This window comes from Chrysochloris asiatica, unplaced genomic scaffold, assembly GCF_000296735.1.
Source record: "Chrysochloris asiatica unplaced genomic scaffold, ChrAsi1.0 scaffold00178, whole genome shotgun sequence".
Classification (NCBI taxonomy): Eukaryota; Metazoa; Chordata; class Mammalia; order Afrosoricida; family Chrysochloridae; genus Chrysochloris; species Chrysochloris asiatica.
In genome coordinates, this window is record NW_006408696.1 from 1,684,027 (window position 1) to 1,701,438 (window position 17,412).

General features: G+C 45.3%; 1 protein-coding gene across 1 annotated transcript in view; it reads left to right on the forward strand.

Moving 5' to 3' along the window:
* Positions 1–17,412, forward strand: part of VWA3A (von Willebrand factor A domain containing 3A) — a 76,287-nt gene that overhangs the window by 50,550 nt on the left and 8,325 nt on the right. Inside the window, exons 20-26 of the mRNA XM_006871993.1 lie at positions 1,342–1,412; positions 3,473–3,625; positions 5,329–5,419; positions 6,321–6,434; positions 6,884–6,981; positions 12,133–12,270; positions 15,063–15,171. Coding sequence (XP_006872055.1) covers positions 1,342–1,412; positions 3,473–3,625; positions 5,329–5,419; positions 6,321–6,434; positions 6,884–6,981; positions 12,133–12,270; positions 15,063–15,171 — 774 coding nt within the window. The remainder of the gene's footprint in view (positions 1–1,341; positions 1,413–3,472; positions 3,626–5,328; positions 5,420–6,320; positions 6,435–6,883; positions 6,982–12,132; positions 12,271–15,062; positions 15,172–17,412) is intronic.

Sequence of the window (17,412 nt, forward strand, 5' to 3'; positions counted from 1 at the left end):
GGTTCAAACCCACCAGTCACTCCTCGACAACCTATTGCTATGAGCCAAAGCTGACTGGATGGCACTTAACAATAACACCATTATGAATAATAGCAAACAGTTATATAACAGCTCCACTACTCATCTCTCAGTTTGTTGATCCATGGTGACTCTGAAGCTGGGCTACAAGTATTTCAAATACCAGTAGAGTTTCCCATGGTGGAGAGTTTCAGTGGAACTTCCAGACTAGAGTAGAAAGAAAGTCCTAGCAACCGACTTCTGAAAACTAGCCATTGAAAATCCAATGGATCAAAACAGACTATTTCTCCATATAATATTGGAAGACGAGTCCCCAAGATTGGCAGGCAAATCCAAATGCACACTGGCCTCAACATTGGACTCGAACACACCAATCATCATAAAGATGACTTGCAGCCAATTCAATGGCAACTAACAATATATGTTGTTTTGGTTAAGTGTTGTCAAGTTGGTTCTAACTCATAGTGACCTTGTACAGGGTTTCCAAGGAGCAGCTGGTGGATTTGAACCACCAACCTTGTGGTTAGCAGTACAGTGCTAATGCTACACCAGAACTCCTAACAACACATAGCAGTTGTTGTATACCAGGCAGTCTTCTAAGAGTTAGGATTCACTTCTCACAACAACCCTATGATGAAGTAGCTATGCTCACTATCCCAGTGCAGATGAGGAAGCTGAGATACACAGAGCTTTAGTGTCTTACACAAAAGCACACAGATAGAAGAGTTCAAAGTAGTGGTTGAACCCAGGCTGGTCGGCTTCAGTTTGTGTTCTTAGTCACGTACTCTAGTCCCTCCTAATTGAATCACCAGTATTCCCTACAGACATTGTTGTTAAGTGCTGTCAAGTCGGCTTAACTCATAACGACCTCGTATAGGTTTCTGAGGAGCAGCTGGTGGGTTTGAACAACTGACCTTGCAGTTCAAGCCAACCTTGCAGTCCCATGGTTATCCTACAGCACCACACAGACATTAGCTCATTTAAATAATTTCAGGGCAAGTGTTTTTATTCATGGAGTAACAGGAACTTGGCTCCTAACCTTACTCTTCAGAGGGTTTAGAGTTCTTGACCATATCCCAAGCACTGGGTCCACAGGCCAGCCCAACTCTTGATAATCTCACTGTATTTGCCTGTCCTTTTCACCACTGGACAAATGTCTATCTCCATCCCAGATTCTTTTCCTGGTCACTGGTCAGCTCAGTCTGTGGAGGTTCTGCCCTGGCCCTCAGGTCAGAGTCACCTCCATATGGCCACGTGCCTCCAGATGTGGGCACTTCTGGGACTGCGTCTCTTTCCCATGCTCATGATGCACTACGTTTCCAGGCATTTACGAGAGTGATGACATGAACGCCATCGTGGCTGAGATGGAAAAGGCTCTCAACTACTCCCAAAAGGTGAGCCTCTGTCCTGGTCCACTGATGTCGAGGCTTCAGGACGAAGCACTCATGTCCCCGAGCAGCACTGCGCTTATGGATGGCGTGGCTTCTTGGCCATCCTGAACGCATCAAGCACATTCCTAAACTCCCTCCAAGTCCAGGGGTCTTTGCACCCACTCTCTCTCCCGTCTTCTATTCCCATCCGAGGTCAGAAAAAGACTCTGGGCTGGAGAATGACATTTGGGCGGGTAGACAGAGAGATGGTGGGTGGCCATGGTCAAGTTAGGGAGGACTCCGGGAAGGAGACACATCCTACATCTCTTATTTTAAAAACAATGTTACAAGTTTTGTTGTTGTTGTTATTGTAACAATATAGAAGGACCCCTGGTGGTGCAGTGGTTAAGTGCTCAGCTGCTGACCAAAAGGTCAACAGTTGGAACCCACCAGCCTCTCATGGGAGAAAGATGTGACAGTCTGCTACTGTGCAGCTTTACAGCCTATAGATCGTATGAGTTCGCATCCACTCTACAGCAATGGATGTGGTAAAACACACTTACCATTTGAACCATCTTAAAGGAGCTCTGGTAGTGTAGTGGTTACGAATCAGGCTGTGAACCACAAGGTCAACAGTTCAAAACTACCAGCAGTTCCACGGGAGAAAGATGAGTTTTTCTGCTCCCGTAAAGATTTACAGCCTCGGAAACCCTGTACCAGGGTCGCTATGAGTCGGAACTGACTCCACGGCACATAACAACAACAACGAAAGTGTACGTTGTACAGCCACCCCCTCCTCCTCCCTTTGTAAGCACATCCCTTTGGGGTGAGGACACATCATCCCAGCTAGATGTGACTTCTCTGATGGGAGGGGGCACACCTCCGTGTCTTTTCCCTTCCCTGTAGGAGCTCCCTCCTTGCTTAGCTGTCCTCCCAGGGAGCTGCCATCAAACCCATTCCCTCATCTGATAAATACGTTCACAAGGTGTCAGTGAACAAGAATGGCTTGATCCACCCATCATAGGATGCTTATTTACATTTTAATGGTGTCTTCAAGTGTTTGAGAATACTTGGTTTGTTGTTAGTTGCCTGTCAGTTTCCATTCCTACTCCTGGAAAGTCCCGCTGCTACACAGGACTCTCCAGGCCTTTTGACAGCAGGTAGCCAGGCTTGCTTTCCGAGGTTCCTCTGGGGGGCTAGAGCAGTCAACCGTTTAGTTGGTAGTCCAGTGCCTAACCATTTGCACCTCCCAGAGATTGGGAATACTTATTGGAAAGCATTTCAGGCAATTGAGAAATCTGTAGGCAAAAGGCATCAAGTCAGCCTGGGCACGTGAAGTCCCACCAGGCTCCCTGGGCGCAATGTCTGCCAGGAAGAGCACAGATCCCTCTGGGTGCCAAGGAGGGCTCCGCTGCATCCTTAGCTATGAGCTTTAGGTTCCTCAACTGTAAAATAAGGACAGCAATAGCATTTACCTGGCTGGTGTAGCGGGCGTGCCTTCTTGGCAGAGGGTTTAAGAGCATCAGATCTTAGTTAGCCCAGCACTGGGATCGCACCCACCCTCTGTATGTGGTGGTTGGTGGGTTGGTTATGTGCCATGGAGTCATTTCCAACTCATAGTGACCCTGAACAGGGTTTCCAAGGCTGTAAGTGTTTATGGGAGCAGAAAGCCTCATCTTTCTCCAGCGGAACAGCTGGTAGTTTTGAACTGGTGACCCTAAAGTTAGCAGCCCGATTTGTAACCACAATGCTACCAGAGTTCCTTTCTGTACTTGGTAGCTATTATTTTTCCTAATAGGCTTTATCTGCAGTACTCTCAGCCCCAGGCCACGATCTAGAAGCAGAAAAAGGAGTCCAGTGATGCCAGAGGTCCTAGTCTCCCTGTCATGTGTGGATATGTGTGTGAGTGTAAGCGTGTCTGTATACATGTGTGGCTATGTACTTGTGAGCCAGTGCGCGTGTGTGTAAGCATGTGTGAATATGCATGTGTGTGTATGAGCATGAGTGTGTGTTTGTGGGTGTCTATGTCTGTCTGCCCACACAGTGGTCAGTACTGCTGCTAACTCTCCCCACCCCCATTGCAGTGTGCCTTACTTGTGGCCTCCGTGAAGAACCAGTGCAGAAAAGAACTGGAAAGTGCGGCTCTCCGTAAAGAAAAGTCAAAAACACTCAAGCAAAGAAGTCAGCCACAAAAGCTCCAGACTACCAAGCCCACAGCCCTCCCTGTGGCCAGAACGGTTTGACTCCCCTTGTGGATAACACGGAGAGGATTTTGTTTCTACTTTGTCTCCTGGTCTTTCCTAGCTCTCAGCGTGACTGGGGCCAAGGTCCCCGGGCACAGGGCCAGCAGGGCCAGCAGGGCCAGCAGGGCCAGGCAGGTTCTTCAGATTGCCTGCAGTCCTGATTTCCAGGGGAAGGGGACTCCCTCGAGGGCCTGCTTCCCAGCTTTGGGGGACCTCTGGCCTTCTCCCCTCCACCCACCTTTGGTTCTGCTTGGCTATCCCAGCTTTGCTTCCCAGTCCCATGCTAAGGGCCCCATGGCTTAGGCACCAGCCGTGCCATCTAGGGCCTCTCCCGTGTTCAGTGGCTTTCACTGCTGCTGCTCAGGACTAGAAGGGGCCTGATGGGAGCCAGAGCCTGAGGGGTGGGAGTGAGGGGCTATGAGGGGCTTATCCCCATTCACAGCCTGTCACATCTGCCCAGCCTGAAGTGCTCTCAGTAATCAGAAGTAGTCTCGAGAGCAATGCATCCCAACACTGTGGGAGCCTATGGGAAGACCACCGAATCAGCAGTGTTGTTGAGCTAAAGGAGTCCATCAGCATTTCACAGCAACTTTCTGAGTTTGGCAACCTCCCAGAGGCCGCTGTCCACACAGGCACTGCCCTCATTCCAAGAACTCCACCAGGTTGCGGCCACCGGCCCAGTCTTACTGCTCTCCCCTACCTTCCATACAGCTGTATGATGAGGCCTGAGAACCCCAGAGTTTATTTAGGGATTCCCAGGGGTCCTGAGCTGATTCCATATGAAGATCTTAGGCTGCACCAAAGCTTCCAATGGGTCCTCCTGAGACAGGGTCAAAGGGCCCCCTGAAAAACAGTGCCCATGCCTTTCTCCTGGCGCCTGGTCCAGAGGTGGGCTCTGAATTGCCTTGATGCCTGATAATGAAGGTGCTCCTCCCTTCAGACGGAGGTGCCCAGTGAGGCACAAAACTGCATGAATGGTTACTTGCCATGTTGGACAAGCATCTCTGGTGGGGCAAGGAGACAGGTAGCTGGTGAGGAAAGTATGAGCAAACCCTCTCGGCTGTCCTTGCACTCTCTAGGACTCTCTCTCTAAAGATTCTTCAGGATATTTTCTAGAACTCTCTCTAGAATGCTTTCTAGGACACTCTTCATAACACTCTCCAGGACCCTGTCTAGGATTTCTCTTCTCCACTCTCTATGACACTCTCTGGACTCCTGGTATAGCGCTGTTGGATCAGGACTGGACTACGAACCACAAGGTTGGCAGTTCAAATCCACCAGCTGTTCCTCATAAACCCTATATGGGGTCACTATGAGTTGGAACCGACTCAACGGCCCTTAACAACAACAATATGGCAATCTCTGGTGTGGCACTGTAGGATCAGCATTGAACTGTGAACCACAAAGTCAGCTGTTCAAACCCACCAGCTGCCACTCAGAAACCCTATACAGGGTTGTTATGAGTCAGATTTGACTCGACAGTTCTTAACAACAATAATATCACTCTACTGGTCTCTCTCGTTCTATCTCTCCCTCTGTCTCTCTCTCTCACACACACACACCATGCACTTTTTCACCTCAATGCCCAGAGTCCTCTCATCATCTTCTGCAAAGGTTCTGAACGGACAGATTGAGGCTGGGGTGACTGCTTACATCAGAGAGCAGGTCACTAATGGGAAAGACTGCCTGTTTTCTAGAACATTCAAGATGACTCTGACAGAGAGAGGAAGTGCCCCTTGAAAGCTCTGAAACGGCGTCCACTCAGTGGCAAAGCGGTCATCCCATCAGGTAAGGCACAGTCACGGTCAGACTAAAATGGGAGTAGGGGAAGGGGACAGGTACTGCTGAGGCAGACCCCAGCAGTGCCATGGTGAATCCCGTATCAATAATGAGAGTCCTAAAGATGATCAGTGATGGTGAATTTTGATCATGTCTTGGCCCTTGGGCTAAAATTGTTCCATTTAAAGCCTTCAACAATTCTATGCAGTAAGTACCCTATTAGCTTCCCGTTTTACCCATAAAGCAACAGAGGCTTAGAGGAGCTAAGGATAGCACACTGGTTGGTTGTGACGAGGCTGTAAGTATTTTTAGGAGCGTACTCTGCTCGTAAGATCTAAGACCGTTCATCTAATTTCTAATGGAAAAGGCACAGAATAATTTGGAGCATACTTCTGGGGTCAGCAAAAGCCAGGCTGGAATCTTGGCTCTTATTCTTACTCTCCGAGCCCCGCTTGGCTCATCTGTAAACTGAGAGGTTGGGGTAAACTTATGGAAAGCAGTTAGCACTATATATGGTAAATATCTTCATCCCTGTTGCAGCTGAGTGGACTCCAACCATGTGTGTCAGAGTGGAACTGTGCTCTCCGTAGGGTTTTCAATGGCTGACTTTTCAGAAGGACCACTGGGACTTCCTTCTAAGCACCCTGGATGGGCTCAAACCTTCAGCCTTTCAGTTAGCAGCCAAGCACATTAATCCTTTGTACCACCCCGGATCAGAACTTGGTAAATGGTAGTTCTAGCTATTGCTGATTCAGAACAGGTCAGGGCCCTGAGACTCCTCAAAACCACCTTGGAACATGATCTTCCAGAATAGACAGAGCTGAAGTTGAGAAGCCCCTAAGCTAGGAAAGACACTTTCACCACATGAGCCCCCAAGGCTGCTTCAGCTGACAAGCCAAATTTCCCTTAGCTCCAGCCCAGTCAGTGAAAGAATGGACAACAGAACAGAGGAAGAAAAAGAAGAAATCGTGGGAAGGAGAGTCATCTCTCTCACTGTTTTATATGGACACAGGGAATAATGTAGGTAAGTTAAGACATGGACCCCACACAAATATCTGGGCAGCCCCTCACCCTGTGGAAACTATGAGGTCAGAAAGATCCCTGGGAAGGAAATCGCTCTATTCCAAGACAGCAGGGTCTCCAGAGCAATTCCATCCTCAAACAATTCAGTTCCCATCTTGACACAGGCAAGAGAATGGCTCCATCCACAGGGATGGATTGGGAAGAGAGTGAAGATATCTCCTGTCAGCTGGCCTGATTTGCTCTTGTGAAGTGGTACCCATCCCAACAACTCATTGATGCTGGGGGAAAGAGAAGCCCTTCTCACAGCTCTCCACCTAAGAGCCTTCCTTTCTACCTCTCAGCACATTGCACCTAAGGAATTGTTCAGCTGGAAAACTGACTGGAAAAGAGAAAAGTGGGAGGAGGATTGGGCTTTAAGGTTCACAAGGTAACTTTACTCTGTTTCTCTAGGTTCAATGTACAAGAAGTACCCTCAGGGAAAGGGTGCATGGAGGACTAGGTCTTCTATTGAGTTGCCCAGAAAGAATACAATTTGTTCCAGCCGAGAGGTATTGTCTCCACCAGCACATGCCCTCTAGGCACTGATTCCAATTGCAAATCATTACTTGTAGGAGGGTGGGACTACACTGAAATGAAGACAAATTGGTTTAGCTGTTGTTGCTGTTGTTTTGGTGCCATCAAGTCGGTTCCAACTCATATGGATCCTATGCATAACAGAACAGAATATTGCCCAGTCCTGCACGACCCTGACAGTTGTTTTTACCCTTAAGCCCATTGCTACTGACCAAGTGCCAGTTGATCTCATTGGGGTCTTCCTCTTTTTCTCTAACCCTGCACTTTACCTAACATAACGTCCTTCTCCAGGGACAGGTCCCTCCTGAAAATATGTCCAAACTATGAGAGATGAAGCCATCCTGGCTTCTAAGGAGCATTCTGGTTACACTTCTTCAACACAGATTTGTTTGTTTTTCTGGCAGTCCATGGTACTTTTAATATTCTTCGCCAACACTCTAACTCAAATGGATCAATTCTTCTAGGTCTTCCTTATTCATTGTACAATTTTCACATGGCTTAGGTCAAGTGCACCATAGTCATCAAACTGATATCTTTGCTCTGGAACACTTAAAGAGGTCTTGTGCAGCAGATTTGCCTAGTGCATTACGTTGTTTGATTTCTTGACTTTTGCTTCCATGAAGGTTGATGGTGATTCAAAGCAAAATGAAGTCTTTGACAACTTCAGTCATGTCTCCATTTGTCACGTTATTTATTGATCCCGTTTTGAGGAGTTTTTTGGGTGTTTTTTTTTTCTTTCTTTCTTTGCGTTGAGATGCAATTCATACTGAAGGCTGTAACCTTTGGTCTTCATCAATAATTGTTTTAAGTCTTCTTTGCTTTAATCAGCAGGGTTGTATCATCTGCATATTGCAGGTTGTTGATGAGACTTCCTCCAATTCTGATGCCATATTCTCCTTCATATAATCCAGTTTCTCAGATTATTTGCTCAAAATTGAATAAATAGTATAAGAGTACCAACCTAATGCACACCTTTCCTGATTTTAAACCATTCTCACTATTCTGTCATTCTAACGACTGCCTCTTGGTCTAGCTATAGGTTCCTCATGAGCACAATAAAGTTCTGGAATGTCCATTCTCCTCAATGCTATCCATAGCTTGTCATGATCCACACAGTCTTTATTGCATGGTCAATAAAGCACAAATAAACATCTTACTGGTATTCTCTGCTTTCAGCCAAGATCCATATGACATCAGCAATTACATCATCCCTAGTTACGTGTTCTCTTCAGAATCTGGCTTGAGTTTCTTGCAGTTTCCTGCCATATTTGAATGATCTTCCACAAAATTTTACTTACATGTGATAGTAATGATGTTGTTTGATGACTTCCACGTTCCATTGCATCACCTCTCTTTGGAATGGGCACAAATATGGATCTCTTCAGAGCAGTTGGGCAGGTAGCTGTCTTCCAAATTTCTAGGCATACATAAGTGACAGCCTCCAGTCCTACATCAGTTTGTTGAAAGATTTCTATATGTATTCTGTTGTAAGGCCCCAACTGATTTTGCCTAGCTACTTGACCAAACTTTAGTCAGGCTTCAAGAAATCTCCCAAATAAACTAGGCTTTAGTTCCCTAGTTCCCACCAAGGACAAGGCCAGACTTCAAAACCTCAATATCAAAAAGAATCCTTGAGAAATTTTTAACAGTCAAACTGACCCAGGCCGTGATAATAGAATAGCTGCAAACACCTGTCAAGAAAACATCCTGTCCACACACTTACAATTAATTGTTCTATCCCATGCCAAAGCCAATTAACTCATAGATTAGAATGCTTGCTTCATGCCAAAACCAGTAGAAATATAGATTATGAATAAGTAACCAATCAGAAACCGTACACATGCTGTTGCACAAATCTGCCCCCTGAAACCCTATAAAAACTTATGTGTATAGTGAGTCAGGGTCGCCTTTGTCTCTTGTTTTAGGAGTCTGTGAAGGTGGACCCCAGCGCGTTGGAAATAAACCTCTTGCTATTGCATCGAACTCGAGTCCTGATGATCTTTTTTTGGGGTCTCCTACTGAATTAGGCCACAAAGGGGCCTAACACTGTCAATTCTGGAGTCTTAATTTTGGCTGATGCCTTCAGTGCACCTTGGACTTCTTTAAGTGTCATCCGTTATTGATCATCTGCTACATCTTAAAATGGTTGAACACTGTCATTTCTTTTTGTTGCAGTGACCTTGTGTATACCTCCCATTGTCTTTTGATGCTTTCTGCATCATTCAATATTTTGCCCATAGAATCCTTCAATATTGCAAAGTGAGACTTGAATTTTTTGCTTCAGTTCTTTCAGCTTGAGAAATGCTGAGCATGTGCTTCCTTTTTAGTTTTCTAACTCCAGGTCTTTGCACCTTTCATCATAATACTTGATTTTGTCTTTTTGAGCTGCACTTTAAAATTTTCTGTTCAACTCTTTAACCTCTTCATTTCTTCCATTTGCTTTAGCATCCGTACGCTGGAGAGCAAGGTTCAGAATCTCTTCTGACATCCATTTTGATCTTTTCCTTCTTCCTTGTCTTCTTAATGACTTCTGCTTTCTTCCTGTCTGATGTTCTTGAAGACATCCCGCAGCTCCTCTGGTCTTCAGTCATTAGTGTCTAATGCATCAAATCTGTTCTTGAGCTGATCTCTAAATTCAGGTGGGGTATGTTCAAAGTCATATTTTGGCTTTTGTGGACTTGTTTTCATTGTCCTCAGCTGCAGCGTGAACTTGCATATGAATTGCTGGTCTGTTCCACAATCTGTCCCTGGCCTTATTTTGTTTGATGATATTGAACTTTCCCACCTTTTCTTCCCACAGATGCAGTCAATCTGATTTCCGTATATTCCATCTGGTGAAGTCCATGTGTATGTTTTATGTTGTTTAAAAAAGATATTTTCAGTGAAGACTCATTGGTCTTTCAAAATTCTATCATGTGATCTCCAGCATCATTTCCATCACCAAAGCTTTATTTTCCAACTACTGACCCTTCCTCTTTGTTCCCAACCTTTGCATTCCAATCACCAGTAATTATCAATACATCATGATTACATGTTTGATCAATTTCAGACTGAAGAAGTTGGTAGCATATTTCAATTTCACCATCATTGGCTTAAGTGGTTAGTGTGTAATAGTGGTGTTAACTGGTCTTCCTTGTTGTTGTTAAGTGCCTTCAAGTCAGTTCCACCTCATAGCAACCCTGTATAAGGTTTCCCAGAAGTGGCTAGCAGGTTTGAAGTGCTGACCTTGTTGTTCAAGCTAACCACAACCTTGACCTCAGGGTTCAAATGAACCCTGTGGTCTAGTGCATTATCCTGCACTGCCACACTAGGTCTTCCTTGTAGGCATATATGGATAGTATCCTGCCACAGATAGCATTGTACGTCAGGATAGATCTTGAAATGCTCTCTTTGGATGATGACTGCTATGCCATTCCTCTTGAATTTGTCATTCCATATGATTGTCAGATTCAAAATGGCCAATGCCAATCCACTCCAATTTATGAATGCGTAAGGTACCAATCTTTATGCGTTCCATTTCCTCTTTGACAACTTCTGATTCTCCTAGATGCATACACTCCATGTTCTGATTCTTAATGGATGTTTGCATCTGTTTCTCCCTATTTTGTGTTGTGCCCCATCAGCAAATGAAGGTCCTGAAAGCTATACTCCATTCATGTTATCATGGTCAACTCTACTTTGAGGAGGCAGTATATTTTCAGTGTGCCAGTCAGTTTGTTGTGCTGTTGTGGCTTGCACATTGCTGTGATGCTGGACATACTTTAAATACCAGCAGGGTCACCCATAGTGGAGGGGTTTTCGTGAAGCTTCCAGACTATGTCAGACAAGGTAGGAAGAGAGACGGACTACTTCGGAATATTTAGCCTCCGAAAGCCTTATGAATTAGCAGTAGAATTTTGTCAGATATTGTGCCAGAAGATGAAAAATTTTGAGTTGTTGTTGTTAAATGCTGTCAAGTCAGTTCTGACTCATAGTGACCAAAGGGTTTCCAAAGAGCAGCTGATGGGTTTGAACCGGTGACTTTGTGACCATTGTGCCCAGTGCTCGCACTACAGTGTCACAACAGTATAGCACCTGAATATTGTCACATAGAGTGATGGAGGATGAGCCCCTCAGGCAATGACACGTAATGTGAAGACAGGCTGTGGCTTGAATGGTCTCTTCCTCACTCAGTGACCATTCACAAGTCATTTTGCAATTCTCAGTGTCATTGTTCTTGTTTGTAAAATAAGGATAATTAGGAGTCCTGGTGTGGCACTGTAGAATAAGCACTGGACTGCTAACCATAAGATCAGCAGTTCAAACCCACCACCCACTTCTAAGAATCCCTATAGAGGGTCACTATGAGTTGAACTGACTCAACGACACTTCACAATAATAAGATTAACGTAAGGATTCATTGAAGTGTGTCATGTACAAAGTACACTTAGTGGTGTCAGGTGCTTTTCTTTGCAAGCTGTAGAAATCCTCTGCCTTGTTCATATCCACAAGATAGAACAGCTTTCTTCTCACAAGCATCCAGTCAGAGTCTGAAAGCCATGCTCTGGTTGGTTTGGCTGATTGATTCAGGCATGCCCATTCTTGTCTTCCTCACTGGAGCAAGAAGGCTGAAATTGTTCTGAATAGTTTAAAGTCTGAACTTCAGACCAGTCAGGGATTTTCACCCAGATTTTGTGGAGGAGGGTGGTAATGGTTGTTGTAGAAACAATAATGCTCATGGACTAGGGAGTATAGGTGTTCCCTGAATTATGTTTCCGGTGCCCATATTTTTTGTGCATCTTTCCCCAGGGTCAGGGGTGAAATCTGCATGAAAGTTTGCTTAGTGAGGACCTGAGAACCCACAGACCAACCATCTGAGATCGAGTTCAAATATGAGGTTTACAGAGAGCGAGATCTCAGTCAGTTAATTCTGATTTATGTCAGATCCTTGCGCTGAATTTTCACATTCAAAGCAACCACACCCATTGCTGTCGAGCCTTCGGATTCATACTGACATTATGCTTTTCTGCAGAGCAGCTGGTGGGTTAGAACCACTGACCTTTTGATTAGCAACAGATCGCTTTAACCTTTGTGCCACCAGGGTTACTCCTATGAGTTAATTTCATTAATTCTCCTTTGTGTTAAAGTGGGTAGCCAATTATGGACTCAGAAAGCTGAAGATGGACATCTCCAGATACATTGGTCCCAGGTGCACTCACCAGAAGTCAGTGCGGGGCTCAGCATCAGCCAACCACTGCAGCGTCTTCCCCAGTGTGGAGATCAACGTAAGACATCGCAGTTGTTCTTCTTCCCTCAAGTCCTGCCTCTTTTCAGCTGTAAATTACTTAGCATAGTATGTTGTAGAAAATTCCATGTAGCTGTGTGACCCCCTGGCTCCTCTTCCTGCTCTTAAGATGTCCCCACCTTCCCCTCTAAAGTGGGATACCAACTCAGGATAGGAGATGCAGAATCCTGTTGGAAGAAAAGCCAGCTCATTGTGCATGAGACGAGTGTTCCAGGGTAGGAGGAGGTCATAGGGCAGTGGCTGAGGTTGTCACCAATAAGAACCCTAATCCCCCACTATTGCCCTAGTTATTGTCTTGGATTAAATTGTGTCCCCCACAAAATGTGTGTCATCTTGGCTGGGCCATAATGCTCAGTGGTTTGGCAGTTATGTAATGATCCGACATGATGTGATCTGATGGGATCAACCGACAAAAGGATTAAGGGTGGGATTGGTTGCTGTTGTTGTTAAGTGCCAACAAATCTGGTTCTGACTTACAGTGACCCTGTGGAAGGTTGCTGAGAAGCTGCTGATGGTTTGAACCACTGGACCTTGTGGTTAGCAGTCCAGTGCTTATCCTACCAGAGCTCCAAGAGTGGGATATACCACCCTTAACCCCATCACATCCTTGATTTGATATAAAGGAGTTTCCCAGGGCTGCAAAGACTTTTATCTTACAAGAGCTAAAAGGAGAGAGAAGTGATCTGGTAGTGGGGGTAGAGTGTGTATGTGTGAGTGGCTGTCACCACTAAGAAAGAGACTGGAGTGGACATTGTCCTTTAGACCTGGGCTCCTTGTGCTGTGAAGTTCCTAAATGCAGAGGAAGACGGATGCCAAGACACATGGAGATTTCCAAGGATGCTGAAGGAGAGAAGGCCCTTTCTGCAGAGCTGCACTCTGAATTTGGACTTCTAACGTCCTAAACTGATGTGGCACTATAGGATAAGCACTGAGCTGCTAGCCAAAAGATTAGCTGATCAAACCCACCAGCTGCTCCTCAGAAACTCTCTACAGAGTCACTATGAGTCAGAACCAACTCAACGGTACTTGACAACAACAACAACAAATTATGAGGGAATACATTTCTGTCCGCTGCAGGCTTCACTGGTGCTGAGAACTAAGACATTAAGTATCAGGACAATGAAAGGCCTGTGATGGGTGGGGAAGACAAGGGCAAGAGGATGAGTATTCTCGCTGTTATTTCTTTTTTTAAGGTAATGTTTTCCTTTGCTTTGACCATGGAACAAGTACCTTTAGAACAAAATGAAGAACTAACCAGGCTCTTTTTAAAACACCCACTTTTGCTCCTTGCCCCTTTTATACACATTATCGACATTAGGAGCAATTGCAAAGCTAAAAGTAGCCACCAAAATTGAACTATCTGCAACAAACTTGCCCTCTCTCTATCCAAAGCAATATTCGAGTTTGAAATTTTATAAACTTCACACCACCATGGAGTTTGGCACTAAGGGTTTTCTATCCTATACAGGTTGCTATGGGTTGAAACTGAATCTACCACACTTAATAACAAAAACAGCAATTTTAAATTTGGAGATAAAATGCTTTTATTATGACAGTGACCACATTTACCATAAGGCCATTGTCTTGGGTTGGGTTCTCTAGAGAAGCAAAACCAGTGAAATTTATGTATGTATATATAAAGAGACATTTATGTCAAGGAATTGGCTTACAATTGTGGAGGCCCAGGTCCCCAGAGGAAAGGAGTGCAAGCTTTTTTTGCATGTCCATTGTATTGGGAGCAGTCAACACTCCCGAGCAGTCATCTGATTGGCTATTCCTAGCCAATCATCGTAGAGTTAACTCTGCCTGTTCATAGTCTATCCTCATGGAGTTAACTCTGCCTGATCATAGCCAATCATCGTAGAGTTAACTCTGCCTGCTCTTAGCCAGTCATTGTAGAGTTAACTCTGCCTGTATTAGATCTCACCATGGGGATAACCTCATCTCAACTACCAAACCACTGGACATCCTGGCTCAGTCAAGTTGACACAGAACCTTCACTAGCCCAGCTATCATTCCCACACCACACTCCTTAGAATCATAAATTCTGGTAGTTTAATAGAAGGGATTTTTTTTCAAAATTTACTAAATGTTATTTTAAAAAGCATGCTTGGTAGATGTTTTGGAAATTATTAATGCCCAGTGGAATAAGCTGTTCAGGTTGTTGATGTGTGTCTTAGTTCTCTAGTGGTACTACAACAGAAATGCGACAGGGTTAAATGACTTTAACAAGCAGAAACGGATTCTCTCACAGTTTCGGAAGCTAGAAGTCCACACTCAGAGCCCTGCTCTGGAGAAAGGTCCCGGTCTCCTCTCAGCATCTGTAGACCCAGCGTTCCTTGGAGCTCTCCATGGTCTTGGCATCAATCTTCCCCTGGATCTGGGAGCTTTGCAGAGCAGGGACCCCCGGTCCAAAGAACACTCCATTCCCAGCTCATCTTTCTTGTTCGTAGTAGGTCCTTCCTTCTCTTTCCTTTGATCTCTTATAAGATAAATGTGTTGCAAGTCATACCCTAGGAAACTCTTACATCGGATCAGAGTTGTGATAGAATTAAGGGTGTTGCAGCCCACCCTTAATCCTCGTATTGATTTATCACATCAGATCACATCATGGGAGATCATCACATAACTGCCCAAACTCCTGAGATTTATATAGCCCAGTCAAGTTGACACATGTTTTGGAGGGACACAATTCAATTCATGAAAATGGGGTATGGAGCAATCTTTGGAAGGAGAGGGGATGAGGATTTGTCTTTATTTACCTTATTGCAGGGACTGGTAAGGCATCTTCAGTGTACTCTCTGGGAAATAGAAGTATACATCACATGCATGGAGAAGGTGGTGAGGCGCTATGTCCAGAGGCTGCAGTGGCTGTTGTCTGGTAAGTAGAAAGGCATATGGAACCTCCGGCCAGGGAATCAGGAGCTGTGAGGTCAGGGAATTAAGTCAGGATGACCATTCAGGTACAACATGGCTTAGGGATGCAGAGGTCAAGCCAGGTGCTGTTTTGTTGAGGTGGTACACTACAGAGAACACACATCAAGTCTGCCTTCCTGGATGTGACTTAGGCAATAACCTTCTGGAGACTTCCATGAAGGTAGAGATAGTGAGGGGATTCTGACAGAGGAGGGAAGCCTTTTTCCTTACAAATAGCACCAAGACCTCTTCAGGAGGGGTGAATGGCCAGACTGAGGAGAATCGAGCTAACACCCAGAGAAGCATAGGCTGGGCATTGAGAGATGATCTAAAGCACCCAATCCAAGAACTGGACAGAGCATTTAGGCTTTGGGGCTTGAATGGGTATCCCGGGCAAAAGGAAGAAGGAGAAAGTCTTACAGAGAGCCTGCAGGTGGCCCTGTGCAAATCCAGTAGGCCCAGTTTCCTTCACTAGAAGCTGGTCTCCACAGTCCTCACTACAGCTTTCCAGAAACCTCTGGAGAGGCTGTGGGTGTGGTCAAGTCAGAGCTTGCCTGTCCTCCCCCCACTCCCAATTTACCATCACAAAGAGTGTGAAAACAAGAGATTCATCTACTACACTTGGGTAGGAAATCTCTACAAACACATTCTCTAACTCTTTGAAACTCACCAGGAGATGCTTCACTGATACACTGTTCAAATCCGTGTAGGAAAGGTGGCAAGAGGCAAAAAGCAACATGGTCCCTGAGCTCATGGAGCAGATGGTCTAGGCAGAGATCGGTGCTGGCCAAAGAGTCTCAACATGTCTAAAATTGCAACAGTGACATGTGGAAGGAAGCAAGGGTCATAGTGCAGAGGAAGCCTGTAAGAGGGGCAGTTGGCCTGGATTGAAAGGTCAAAGATGGCTTCCCTGTGGAGGCGATAGCTGAACTGAGGTCTGAAGACTCAATGTTGTTTCTGTTAGGTGCCATCGAGTCAGTACCGACTCATAGAGACCTTATGCACAGCAGAACAAAACACTGCCCAATCCTGGGCCAACCTCACTACTGTTGCCATGCTTGAGTCCATTGATGCTGCCACTTGGCCAATCCATCTCATTGGGGGTCTTCCTCTTTTTCTCTGACCCTCCACCTTACCAAACATGATATCCTTCTCCAGCGACTACTCCCTCCTGACAATATGTCCTAAGTAAGAGAGACGAGTTTGGCCATCCTGGCCTCCAAGGAGCACTCGTTGTTGTTGTTGTTGTTGTTAAGTGCCATTGAGTTGGTTCCGATCCATAGCAACCCTGTATAAGGTGTCTAAGGAGTGACTGGTGAGCTTGAACCGCCGACCTTGCAGTTCAAACAGCTTTGCAGTCTGGCGCATTAACCCACAGCGCCACACCTTAGTGCTGACTGAATAGGTGCTGACTAAACAGAGAGAGGAAAGAGGTCTGGGCCCTGAGCTGGAGAGAACCCGGGGAGTAGGAAGGACAGAAAAGAAACCAGTGTGACTGAGAATGAGGGACAACAGCTGCAAGACCATCCTAGAGAGATGATGCTCAAACTCTCTACTTGATCTTAAGAGCAATGGGAAGCCATCTCTATTAAAAGGTTTTAAATAAAGGAAAAGTAGGCTACTTTGGTTGTTTAAAAGATTACGTATTCCTGCATAGGTGTTTTTTCCCCTTGTTGTACATAAAAAAAAAATAAGAAGAAGAAGAGGGAGGTTTTCTTGATAAAATAAACAATTTATGATGATGATAAGGGCAGGAGGAAATGATCCATGCACTAGAGAGTAGACACACATTGACATGGGTGACAGGGCAGGTAATATACAACCAGAGGGCTGTTGGCAGAGAAAAAGTGGGTGTGGCAGGAGACACAGGGAGGAATGTAGTGGTTAAAGTGAATAGAGGTAAATGCTGTTAACAGATAGTGCATGGAGGGGATTGCAACCATGCAGTGAAGGAAAGTCTATGATGTGTTGAATGTAAAACTGATGATCTGCTCTGTAAGCAAGCCTTCACTCAATTCACAAGAAATAAATAAAAGGGAAAGTGGGCTGTATCATCAAATTAGCATTTGTAATAATCCCTCAGGTTGCTGAGAGGTTGAAGTGGACTCCCCATGACCTAGTAGTGGTCTGGGAAAAGATAGAAGCTGGAAAAGGACAACATTGATCTTGAAGAAGGACAAAGTGGGTAGAAGTTTGCAACTCTTCC